Source organism: Haematobia irritans, chromosome 3 (genome assembly GCF_050003625.1).
Source record: "Haematobia irritans isolate KBUSLIRL chromosome 3, ASM5000362v1, whole genome shotgun sequence".
NCBI lineage: Eukaryota > Metazoa > Arthropoda > Insecta > Diptera > Muscidae > Haematobia > Haematobia irritans.
In genome coordinates, this window is record NC_134399.1 from 62,573,627 (window position 1) to 62,587,287 (window position 13,661).

General features: G+C 38.5%; 2 protein-coding genes across 2 annotated transcripts in view; both read right to left on the minus strand.

Annotated features, from left to right (window-relative positions):
* The window catches only part of Vav (Vav guanine nucleotide exchange factor), a 169,217-nt gene that overhangs the window by 25,954 nt on the left and 129,602 nt on the right, over positions 1–13,661 (minus strand). Inside the window, exons 4-5 of the mRNA XM_075302225.1 lie at positions 10,582–10,763; positions 5,501–5,575 (exon numbers count right to left, since the gene is read on the minus strand). Of these exons, the coding sequence (XP_075158340.1) occupies positions 5,501–5,575; positions 10,582–10,763 (257 nt within the window). The remainder of the gene's footprint in view (positions 1–5,500; positions 5,576–10,581; positions 10,764–13,661) is intronic.
* LOC142228915 (uncharacterized) lies at positions 4,353–5,244 on the minus strand (the record flags this gene model as incomplete). The annotated part of the gene is made up of 1 exon (XM_075299441.1): positions 4,353–5,244. A coding segment is annotated over one exon (660 nt), but the record flags the coding sequence as incomplete, so codon positions are not given.

Below are 13,661 nucleotides of genomic sequence, written 5' to 3' on the forward strand. Positions count from 1 at the left end.
TATTCTTTATTCCCCGGGGTCTGTGTGCACCACGCCTCACTGTTGGGGATTAGAGTCTCAAACTTTTTGTCGAAAAGTGGACTCGCCAAAGTGTAATCCACTACGTTAGGCACATCTGACATTGTTTTGAGGACAGAACTGTGACCGTAACCTTTTTCCGACCACAGCGATAGTTCGCGCAACCGCACAGCCGTTGTTGCAGCTGACTGTTTGGCCAAAATGTCTAAAGGCAATAGATGCAGCATGACATTAAGGGAATTTGTTCCTGTCTTGCTGAATGCGCCTGAAATACACAAACACGCCATACGCTGAACTTTATCTAAACCAGTCGGTTTCTGAAGTGCCGGCCACCAGACTACAACACCATATAGCATTATAGGTCTAACCACTGCCGTGTATAGCCAATGCACAATTTTTGGTCTTAGTCCCCACTTTTTCCCTATTGCCTTTTTGCACGAGTACAAAACTACCGTGGCTTTTCTCGCCCCCTCTCCAATATTAAGCCTAAAATTCAGCTTCCTGTCCAAAATAACGCCAAGGTATTTTGCACAATCACCAAAGGGAATTTCAATACCCCCTAAGGAAATAGGCTTAACCGTGGGAGTTTTGCGATCTTTGCAGTACATGACTATTTCTGTCTTTGCAGGATTTACCCCAAGACCATTATCTTTCGCCCATTTCTCAGTCATCCGGAGGGCTCTCTGTATAATATCTCTAATTGTTGATGGGAATTTTCCCCTGACTGCTAGCGCCACATCATCTGCGTATGCCACCACTTGTATCCTTTCTTTTTCTAGGGAAACCAGAAGGTCGTTTATAGCAACATTCCAAAGAAGAGGTGATAGAACTCCTCCTTGAGGAGTGCCTCTGTTCACATACTTTTGTATGTTTGCTTGTCCTAGTGTGGCTGAAATACGTCTCTTCATTAGCAGTTCGTCTAACAGCCTGAGTATACATGGATCAACATTCAGAGTTGTCAGTCCATTTAATATCGATCTCGGATGGACATTATTGAACGCCCCTTCGATGTCTAGAAACGCCACGATTGTGTATTCTTTGACAGATAGTGAGCTTTCAATAAAGCTGACTAGTTCATGTAGTGCGGTCTCAGTAGACCTGCCCTTCGAGTATGCATGCTGTCGTTTCGAGAACAAACTTGAATCGATGCTAGTTCTAAGATAAATATCTATCATCCTCTCCAGAGTCTTAAGTAGAAATGAGGATAAACTGATTGGTCGGAAATCCTTCGCACTCGAGAGGCTTTTCCCGCTTTAGGTATGAAAGCGACTTTTGTTTCCCTCCACTTTCCTGGAATGTATGCTAAGTTGATACACCCTGTATATATCGCCGACAAGCAGGGGATAATTCAGTCAGTCACTGCTTGTAACTCCGCCGGAGTATTTCCATAAAGTTCGAGGGATTTGAATGGTCCAAAACTATTTAACGTACATTTTATTCTAGATTCCGATATAATTTCCTCGATAGGAAATGGTAGCTGAGCCGCGGTGGCACCACTAGAACCTGGTTCAACCGTCTGATTTCCAGGAAATGTGTGGAAGCCTCGGATGTATTCTCAATACTGCTGCAGTAATCATTCCAAGAGTTATGCTGAGCCTTTCTTAGTTCTCGCTTGTATCCTCTCAGATTCTTCTTGTAAGCGTCCCAATCCTCAGGGGCTCTAGTGGACTTTGCCTTGTTAAAGAGCTTCCTGCAGGATTTCCTCATATTATTTAATCCCGTAGACCACCATGGTGGACGATTTTTCCCCCTTGGCCTCCCTCTAGGCCATGCAGCTTTCAGTGAGATGTTGAAGGCCTTAGTAATCCGCTCCACTGCGTGTTCGATATCTTGCACATTTCTCATATTTGTCTCTGGTATTTCCGGTATCATCATATTGAATGATTCCCTATCCCTATTCCAATCAGCTTTCCTAACATATGGCGGAAATATGGTCTTGGTGGTATGAACATCAAATTTGAAATTAATGTAGCGATGATCTGAGAAGCTATGTTCACCTAAAACCTGCCACTCAGATATCATTTCACTCTGTTCTTGCGAGGCCAAGGTGGTGTCCAAAACCTCTTGCCTGTTTTAATGACTATGGTTGGGGCATCTTCTTATTGCAAACTACCAAATTAGTACACAAAATAAACTCTGGGAGTGACTCTTCTCTTGTATTAATGTCACCACTTCCCATATACTATGATGTGCATTTGCGACGCATTCCATAATGAGTTTTGTTTTTGTTTTCAATGACTCCTCAACTAAGGTGCTAACGGTTCATGGAGGCATCTCCCTCTCATGTCCCATGCAGACCGAAGATACCCAATTTTTGCATTTGGCTATTGCTAAATTGGCAACGACAGTGTCTGCATTGCACATTGAAGGAGGCAGAAACAAGTTAAGCTCGTTTTTAGCAATTATACAGGCTCGATTTACATCATTACCAGTATACTGCAATAGTTTGAACCCCGGAGTTCTTAATTCACATATTTTGTTTCTATAAACATATGGTTCTTGAATAAGAACTATATCTATGTCCCCTTTCATCAGGAGAACTTTTAAGGCAGCACAAGCGGCCTCACAATGGCGAAGATTTATCTGGAGGATCTGTAGGACCATCGAGATTTTCAACAACTTTCACATCAGCCGCTTCAATCGAGTCATCAAGAATGTCCTCTTCAGAAATCTCGGTGACTCTCGCAATGACCATAGGCTCAACTTTGGTGATTTTTGAGGCAGTAGAAACCTTCTCCGCATGCAGTTCGCAAGAAGGTGTGCTTATTTCTGATTCAGATAGTGGCTTGTCCATTTCTGAATCCCAATCAGCTGTTGGAAGATCTGGATTGCATTGTTTCAGTCTATTTAAAATAGATTCAGGGTCAGGAGGGTTTGCAGGTATCCACGCATGTGCTTTAGGTCTAGCCGGTATGTCTTTCTTCTTCTTCACCAATTAGTATCAAAGCAGCTTTAAAACATTCTTCAAACTTCACCAATTAGTATCAAAGCAGCTTTAAAACATTCTATAGACCTCTGGTCCTCAAAATGCGACTCGCTTAAATCGTCCTTGATACCAACCAGCCTCTTGGTGTCGGGGATCTGGGCCGGGAAACTTTTCTAGCACCTGTGAGTAGACGCCAGACAAAGGATTCTCAATTTTCCCCCACTTGTGCTTTGGAACAATACCGTCCACTGTTCCCCTGCTAACAATCGCTATCACAAGACTGTTTTTTGCCACTGAGGCAAACTATCTTTGATCCCTTTTGGAAGATGGCAGTTCATCCGGCGATCTTTCCCTCTTTCCAGCTTCAAGAATTCCTTGCGCCCATTTTAAGGAATTGCTTTGCTTAGTCGACAACGTGTTTGGGTCGACTTATCCCAATTTCTTTCGGATAAACAAAGCATTTCTGCGTTCCTTGAATCTCTTTCGTGAGGGATTACCTCCTTTTGATGTCGTTACCTTAGGAAAGGTTAGATTTGTCAAATTATCGCAACCTGTCGACCCGTCTAGAGGACCTAACTCTTGGTCATTGCCCAAATTTATAACATCAGTCGATACCCGTCCACTGGGCCCTGAAGTTAGCAACCCAGTGGATTACTTTGAATTTCGCTGCATGGTGGCTTAATTTACCACCACACTTGAAATTCGTAATAAGTACTTATTACGATGAAATAATCCGCTATTAAAAAAACACGTCCGTTCAGTTCGACGGTTGAATGGTTGTGTTTCGAATAGTAAGGGTGTAACTAATCAATCATCGATCATTTCAAGAAAACTATTCGCCGGGAATGGACCAAAATACCGCATATACGCTTTCGTGCAGCGTATGATGTTTTTGTCGGCCGTTTGAAGGCAATAATTCGTGTCAAAGGTAGCCAATTCGAACAAATCTAAACTAATTCTAAAATTTGATGTTATTTTCGGCATTTTTGCTTTTGAACAATAAAATAAAAAAAATGTAGAGTTTTATTTTGTTGCATTACATATCCGCCACACTGTATGTACATAGGTGTCTATCGACGCTTATACGAAGCAATCGAAGTACGATTTACAGAAAAACACAAATAATCTCAAATTGCAATGTAAATGAGATCACATTAATAAAGAAGTACAAAAAAAATCGGTAATATTTCTGGATCAGAGGTTAGGATTTGAAATTCTCAGATATTAATAATAACATAAATATCTAGGCGAAAATAAAATTTTAAGAGAACGTAGTGTGATAGTAAACGAACGTTAAAAATAATATACAAAAACTATATATGGACAGGTAATCCTCGATGTACGCGATACTTAATTTAAGAAATTTCCGTATGACTAAGTTACATTTAATTTAAGTTACATTTAAAACTTTTTAAGAGGCTATCATATTTATTTATGCCTATTTATTAATTATTATGTAGAATCATTTTATCGTATAAATCGAGGCCTATCTGTTGAAGCTAAATAAGAACAACAAAAAGCTTTAGGAAGCAAAATAAGGAGAACTTTTTCTACATCTCAAAACACTAATACACCAAACATTTAAGGCACATTCTTAGTTTGCGTTATTAGTGTATCTCATATCATCCCATTTTGTCTTATTATATAAAGGCAATGCACACCTCTGAAACCTTCGACGAAAAGGTGACATAGCACAAATCTTCATAGACTTTTTCATCCTCCTCAGTGTAGATGTCATTCAAGTATTCATGACCAATTTGTGAAGTAATCACATGGTAATTGTAAACAGCAGCAGCTGCATTTTGTAAATTTTGTATACGATCCACGGCCGCCGATGAAATGCAACCTGATGCAGCCATTAATTTTTGACGTTGTTGTTGATTTAGATTATGCATAGCACTCGTAGAACGTACCGCCGACGCTGAGGAGGACCGAGCAACTAGGGGCGGGGCCGATGTAGTACTACTGGAACGTTTCATAAGGGCTGGTGGACTGGCGGTAGAACGAACGGATCGACTCTCGATGGTACCATTCTCTGATACGATAATGCCAGAACTACCGCCCCCACTACAACCACTTTGGACGGAATGTGTTTCATCGGTTTCGATGGTTTCACTTAAAGCTGAAAAATTATCGTCTTCATAGTCTTCAGTATTTTCGGTGCCCAATTCATTTTCAATGGTTATATCACTGTTTTCATCTTCCACCGAGAGTGAACCGCTTTGCGAGGTACGATCATAAAATTCCAAAGGATTATCAAGACTGCCATTTTTGTGGTTATCTCCACTTTTATGTGAATATGGTGAAAGGTTATATAGGCATTTCAAAAAATAGGAGTGTGGAGAGTTTTTGTTTTAGAAAAGATTAGAGAGTGTAACGCATGGAAAGAAGTAAAGGTAGAATGTAGAAGAAGAAAAAGAAGAGAAGCAAGAAATAGTAGAACGTGAATTTTAAAAGAATCGTAAACTCTTTAAACCACAGCTAAAGTTGAAAACATTACTCAGAAAAAAAACGTATCGAATATTTTGTGGGTTATAGCCAATATTGGGTACTTACGTTGAATGTAAATCTTTGTAGATGGCTTCGTCAGAATGAGATCTTTCACTAGGAGATAGTTGTAAATTAAAGCCTCTGGAAATACAAAAAAATAAATTCAATTAAATTCCACAAATAATTTAATTACAAAAATAAACAAGTATATACGGCCGTAAGTTCGGCCAGGCATCCACAATCGAATTACTTAGGTTTCGGTAACACTTGCCAATGGCACGGTATCTCAAAACTTCGCAACATTGTCTTCTAAATTGTAAGTTAGTCCATACGTGGTATAACATATACAAAAAAGGTATATATAGGTAAGTCTGCAAATAATTACGAACCGATATGGACTTTTGTGCGCTAATTAGAGAGCCAGAAATGAAATATGTGGGTCGCTTTATATGGGGGCTATATATAATTATGGACCGATATCGACCTAGTTTGGCATGGTTATGAGCGGTCATATACTAGCACAATGTGCCAAATTTCAACCAGATTGGATGAATGTTGCATCTCCAAAAGGCACCGGAGGTCAAATCTGGGGATCGGTTATATGGGGGCTATATATAATTATGCACCGATATGGACCAATTCCTGCATGGTTGTTAGAGACCATATAATAACACCATGTACTAAATTTCAACCGAATCGGATGAATTTTGCTCTTCCAAGAGGCTCCAGAGGTCAAATCTGGGGATCGGGGCTATATATAATTATGAACCGATGTGGACCAATTTTTGCATGGTTGTTAGAGACTATATACTTACACCATGTACCAAATTTCAGCCGGATCGGATGAATATTGTTCTTCCAAGAGGCTCCGGAGCTCAAATCTGGGGATCGGTTTATATGGGGGCTATATATAATTATGGACCGATATGGACCAATTCTTGCATGGTTGTTAGAGACCATATATTAACACCACGTACCAAATTTCAACCGGATCGGATGAATTTTGCTCTTGCAAGAGGTTCCGGACCATATATTAACACCACGTACCAAATTTCAACCGGATCGGATGAATTTTGCTCTTGCAAGAGGTTCCGGAGGTCAAATCTGGCGATCGGTTTATATGGGAGCTATATATAATTATGGACCGATATGGACCAGTTTTTGCATGGTTGTTAGATACCATATACTAACACCATGTACCAAATTTCAACCGAATCGGATGAATTTTGCTCTTCCAAGAGGCTCAGGAGCTAAAATCTGGGGATCGGTTTATATGGGGGCTATATATAATTATGCACCGATATGGACCAATTCCTGCATGGATGTTAGAGACCATATACTAACACCATAAACCAAATTTCAGCCGGATCCGATGAAATTTTCTTCTCTTAGAGGTTCAGCAAGCCAAATATGGGGATCGGTTTATATGGGGGCTATATATAATTATGCACCGATATGGACCAATTTTTGCATGATTGTTAGAGACCATATACACCACCCACCAAATTTCAGCCAAATCTGATGAAATATGATTCTCTTATAGGCTCCGCAAGCCAAATCTGAGGGTCCGTTTATATGGGGGCTATACGTAATAGTGGACCGATATGGTCCATTTGCAATACCATCCGACCTACATCAATAACAACTGCTTGTGCCAAGTTTCAAGTCGATAGCTTGTTTCGTTCGGAAGTTAGCGTGATTTCAATAGATGGACAGACGGACATGCTTAGATCGACTCAGAATTTTACCACGACCCAGAATATATATATACTTTATGGAGTCTTAGAGCAATATTTCGATGTGTTACAAACGGAATGACAAGGTTAATATACCCCGATCCTATGGTGGAGGGTATAACAAATAAATTCTGCTTACGGCTGAATGAAACTTCATTGTCCCATATCAAAATTCTGAAAACAATCCTTTACACTTCTCTGAAACTTAGTACTCTACTTATAAAGGCGATATAGGTACAAAAGATGCATACCAGGAGGCATGTACTACATTGTTTTTGAAGTAAAAACGCGCCATCCAAAATAAATTCAGAAGTGACAGTTGAATTTTTGGAAAGCTTGAAGTTGAGGAAGGGTGAACCGAACACTGGTGTGAATACTTTGAAGATATCATTGGACACACAATTGCTTGAAATCAGATGACTGAACAAAGGGTGTGCCTGTGATACGAAATACTTGTAACATACGAAAATTTGCGTGAATCTCACGTGAGTACTGAGTCAACGGCCTCAGTGTGTGTGATTAACCAAACATATTTCGTGCATGAGCACTATTCGCGAAAATAATCTTCTTATTCTGATACGAATTTCGGAAAAATAAGCATATGAAAATAATCCTCCTCATGAACATAATAACGCTTAGGAGTAGAATTCGCTTGTAATTAATAACGCTCTCAATTTAATCAGGTTCATGTTTTAAATCAGGTCCCCCAGGTAAATTATTGTTATTCCCAGAGTTAATCCCAGGGATGAAAAACCAAATTTTTAAATTGTACAAACGAGAATAAAGTGTACTTTTTGGGATCAAATTGTACCAAATTTCAATAATAATATTTAAGTTGTAGAACTTCATCAGGGTAGCTCGTACTGGCTGACACCTCGATCAGATTCGGCTATAAGCTCCCACCGTCGCTTGATATTCGTGGAAATGGGTAAATTCATTCTTTGATAATATCCATCTTATTAATTATGTGAAACCAATTTTTCACTAAGAAGTTGGCCATGATCTGGCAGAAGTTTCGACTTGAATTCAGTATCACGACTAACGCAACAAAAAAATTAATTATAAAACTATAAAATACTATAGGCACTACTTTTCTGCGCATAGTTGTAAGTGCATAATTCAGCGCTACTTCTTCTAAATATGTAAGTTCTTCGTTTACAACGCTCGACGCACTTAATACACACAGAAAACAAATTTGTTGTGCCAACCAATTTTTTTGCCAACCAAATTATTTGGTCCCATCTACTATCAGAATATAACCAACAAAATTTGTTGAAGCAACCAATTGTTGTCTGACACAACAGTATATAAAATAGTTTGAAGAACTACATTTTGAGCACATTAACAGTCTAATTGGCAATCACAGCCAATAAAATTGAATTCGTTTGTTAAAGCAACTAACTATTTGCCCGATAACCAATGCTTGCGAATTAAAAAATCCGTTGAATTCATTTTAGTTTTTATTTTATTATAACATATATTAATGTATATTGTAGTTATTGACCAAAAAGGATAACCCCATGAAATAGCTAAGGTGGAGATTTGGAAAATCTTCAAAAGCACAATCAAATATTTCCAGTTGTTGTTGTAGTAGCATATTGGATCTTCCCAACTTCCGCCAATACTCACGCCCATACATTAACTTTGTTAGTTCGACCACTCACAATCAATTTTCAGTGTGACTTGGGATTCAATCAGGCTCATGAAATTTTTCTTATATATCGGCAGCAGGGGAATGTTGAGATTTTGAGACCGATGATGAGGCAGACAAACCCTATATATACCTTTCCCAACCTCGGTAATGGTCACATTTGCTAAGATATCTCTACATATTTTATGGAAATTAAGAGAAATGTTGAAGAGTGAGTTGTAATTTGATGTTTGATGAATTTGATGAAGTAAGATTACTTACCTTGAAAAAAATCTAACTTGATTTTTAAAATTTTTTGTAATTAATGAAACAAAAGATTATTTGTTGTCATAACACATATGTAGTCCATAGCAACAAGTTCCCTTTATAACTATCAAATCTGTTAACACAACCAACTTATTGGCCAGACAGACTTTCTGTTGGGTTTGGTGACACATTGGCAAAACAAATTAGTTATCGCAACAATATGGAATATATTGAAATGGTTGCTTACTTCAATATATAAATAACGATCAATATTTGGTCGGGTGTACGAATTTTTAGTCACACAGCTATTATATTGGTTATAGAAACCATTAAACAAGGGAAGTAACTAACATTTATTCCAAACAACTAAAAATTGTAGGTCTCCACTATCTATTTGTTGTCGTACTCGAATTCCAACCAATCATTTCTCTGGGTGTAGTTTTCTTTATTGAACGCCCGACACAAATTTTTATTCCATTTGATTGTAATTTAGTATGTACTTAAAAGATGTGAACAAGATAATATATATTGGACAGAACTGAATATTTAGGTTAGGTTAGGTGGCAGCCCGATATTTCAGGCTCACTTAGACTATTCAGTCCATTGTGATACCACAGTGGCGAACTTCTCTCTTATCACTGAGTGCTGCCCGATTCTATGTTAAGCTCAATAACAAGGGACCTCCTTTTTATAGCCGAGTCCGAACGGCGTTCCACATTGCAGTGAATTTCTGAGGGTTTCAAAGCTGCTCTAAGTGGTTTCACAGTAATGTGGAACGCCGTTCGGATTCGGCTATAAAAAGGAGGTGCCTTGTCATTGAGCTCAATATGGAATCGGGCAGCACTCAGTGATAAGAGAGAAGTTCACAATGGACTGAATAGTCTAAATGAGCCTGATACATAGGGCTGCCACCTAACCTAAAATATCGTGCGTGAGTAATATATTCCTCACGTGCATAACTCTACATTACACCATTAACTGGCGATACTATACCCGGACAATATCGACCAAAATCATGTGACCCCTTTAAGACCACCGCCCCAGATTTTTGCTGAAATACATGCGGTAACTATCAGGGTTATCCGATGTTTATATGTAACAACTCATTGATATTGAAAAAGTTCCACTTAGCCGCTCTGGATGGTAATGAAAATAAAAAAACAAAACTTACATCTACAATTGGCCCATCAAGTTATTAGTTGCATATTTCGAAATCTTTATTCGACAACGTCATTATTGTCGATTTTTATAATTAAACTAGCGAAAATAAATCCTTAATATTAGGCCAACGACATTTTCCATTAGGGCAATGAAAGTGTTCATTAATATTATGAAATATTTCGTTAATAGAAAAATCGTAACAATAACAAAAAGTTTTATTGTATTTTAGCAATTATTTCGTTGGCTCAATATTAATGACAGATTTCGTTAACACAATGAAGATTTTTCTAATAGTGTACATTTATTAAGCATTTTTTCTTTAGTTTTCTTTCAGTAAATAAAATTATACTTACTCAATATTTGGATGTAGTTTTTGTACTTTTGCACATTGTGACAACTTTGACAGTGTTATGAGGACTCGATGAAAATGTGTTAGGTCATATAACATATTAGGCTCGAAAAGATCCGCTTCACGTATTTTAAAATGATTTCGGCATACATCGAGAAATAGTTTTATATTTTTACAGCATAAAAACTGAAATGAGAAAAAATTTACGTATAATTAGATGATGTTTTCTTTCATCTTGTAAATGGTAAATTGTATTCTAAACCAATACAAGGTAGAAGAATTAAAAGTAATATACAAGGGGGTAAATGCCATTCCATTTCCTAGAACACATAATGTTAAATACATAAATCTTTGCCTACACTCAGTAAACCCTACACTGAAAAAACGCATGCCCGGTTCCAAAGATTTTGTCTTTACACTAATGATTTTGATATTGATTCCGAGCCAAAGAAGCGGAGAATTGAACTAAGGATAACATTAAGACACAATTCTCTTTAAGTTTTGTGTCCTTTATACTAGAAAACAAATTTTAATTCATTCGTTTTTTCAACGTGTTAAACGTGTTAAGTTTTCGAATTTAGACTCGACTTCAAGTAGAAATTATGCTAGGTTTCAAGTTAAAAGCGTCTTTAAAATAAAGTTTTGAAAAACATCTCGTATTTTTGAACGCCTTTTTGTTTTGTAGTCAAAATACAAAAAGTGAACTAATTTAAATAAATTTCAAGTCAAGTTGACCTTGGTCAAACAAAATTTTCTTTCATGTAACGATTTTTAAGTCGAATCACTGTAAGAACAAAACGACTTCATTAAAAAGTTAATCTACTTTTGAACAAGGAAAAAAGCTTTATATGCAGAGCAAAATTAACATTCGAATTTTAACAGGTTGGCTGATAAGTCCCCGGTCTGACACATAGATGGCGTCGCTAGTATTAAATGCATATTATTTTTATATAGTACCAACCTTCAAATGATTCGTGCCAAATTTGACGTCTGTAAGTCAATTACTTTGTGAGATAGAGTGTCTTTTGTGAAGCAACTTTTGTTATTGTAAAAAAAAAAATGGAAGAAACAGGAATTTCGTGTTTTGATAAAATACTGTTTTCTGAAGGGAAAAAATACGGTGGAAGCAAAAACTTGGCTTGATAATGAGTTTCCGGACTCTGCCCCAGGGAAATCAACAATAATTTATTGGTATGCAGTGGACGCCCGAAAGAGGTGGTTACCGACGAAAACATCAAAATGAAGTTGATCGAGATAGCAGAGACCTTAAAGATATCAAAGGAACGTGTTGGTCATATCATTCATCAATATTTGGATATGCGGAAGCTCTGTGCAAAAAGGGTGCCGCGCGAGCTCACATTTGACCAAAAACAACAACGTGTTGATGATTCTGAGCGGTGTTTGCACTTGTTAACTCGCAATACACCCGTCGATATGTGACAATGGATGAAACATGGCTCCCTTACTACACTCCTGAGTCCAATCGACAGTCGCCTGAGTGGACAGCGACCGGTGAACCGTCTACGAAGCGTGGAAAGACTCAAAAGTCCGCTGGCAAAATAATGGCCCCTGTTTTTTTTTTTTGGGATGCGCATGGAATAATTTTTATCGGTTATCTTGGCATTATTGGAGCGTTTGAAGGTCGAAATCGCGACAAAACGGCGCCATATGAAGAAGAAAAAAGTGTTGTTCCACCAAGAAAACGCACCGTGTCACAAGTCATTGAGAACGATGCAAAAATTCATGAATTCGAATTGCTTTTCCACCCACCGTGTTCTCCAGATCTGGCCCCCAGTGACTTTTTCTTGTTCTCAGATCTCAAAAGGATGCTCGCAGGGGAAAAATTTGCCTGCAATGAAGAGGTGATCGCCGAAACTGAGGCCTATTTTGAGGGAAAACCGAAGGAGTACTACCAAAATGGTATCAAAAAATTATATTCGTTGTATCGCTCTTAAAAGGAACTATGTTGAATAATAAAAACGAAATTTGACAAAAAAATGTGTGTTTTCATTGTTAGACCGGGGACTTATCAGCCAACATGTTAAGTACACCAAATATTTGGCTTCACAATAAAGGGTGATACGGTCAAAATTTGGTCAAGGGAAAACGCGTGTAAATCGGTGAAATCGTTTATTTAAAAACTCAAATTAAATTTATTTTTCAAGTTCAATTAGCATAATTCAGGAAAAATATTCTGTTAGGCTTTCGCTTTGCCAAATCCGAATTTCCGGGCCTCACGCTTGACACCTGCCATCAAATTTTGTACAGCCACCTTCTTCGCCGCAGAAAGCCAGTTTGCCTTGAACTGCTGCTCGTCCTTAGCAGTTTTTTTGGTCTTCTTTAGGTTCCGCTTGACAATAGCCCAGTATTTCTCAATTGGGCGGAGCTCTGGCATGTTGGGAGGGTTCTTGTCCTTGGGAACCACCTGCACGTTGTTGGCGGCGTACCACTCCATGGCCTTTTTACCGTAATGGCAAGATGCCAAATCCGGCCAAAACAGTACGGAACAACCGTGTTTCTTCAGGAAAGGCAGCAGACGTTTATTCAAACACTCTTTCACGTAAATTTCTTGGTTGACAGTCCCGGAAGCTATGAAAATGCTGCTTTTCAAGCCACAGGTACAGATGGCTTGCCAAACCAGATATTTCTTTGCGAACTTTGAAAATTTTATGTGCTTGAAAATATCTGCTACCTTTCCCCTTCCTTTTGCCGTATAAAACTCCTGTCCCGGAAGCTGCTTGTAGTCTGCTTTGACGTAGGTTTCGTCGTCCATTACCACGCAGTCAAACTTAGTCAGCATCGTCGTGTACAGCCTCCGGGATCGCGCTTTGGCCGTCGTATTTTGTTTATCATCGCGATTTGGAGTCAATACCTTCTTGTAAGTCGATAGTCCGGCTCGTTTTTTGGCTCGATGCACGGTTGTAGACGATACACCCAGCTTATTTGCGGCATCTCGGAGAGAGAGGTTAGGGTTTCGCTTGAAACTACCGGCAACTCTCTTTGTCGTCTCAGCGGCTTCCGGTTTTCGATTTCCCCCCGATCCAAACTTCCTGGCAGTCGACAAATGTTCCCCAAACACTTTAA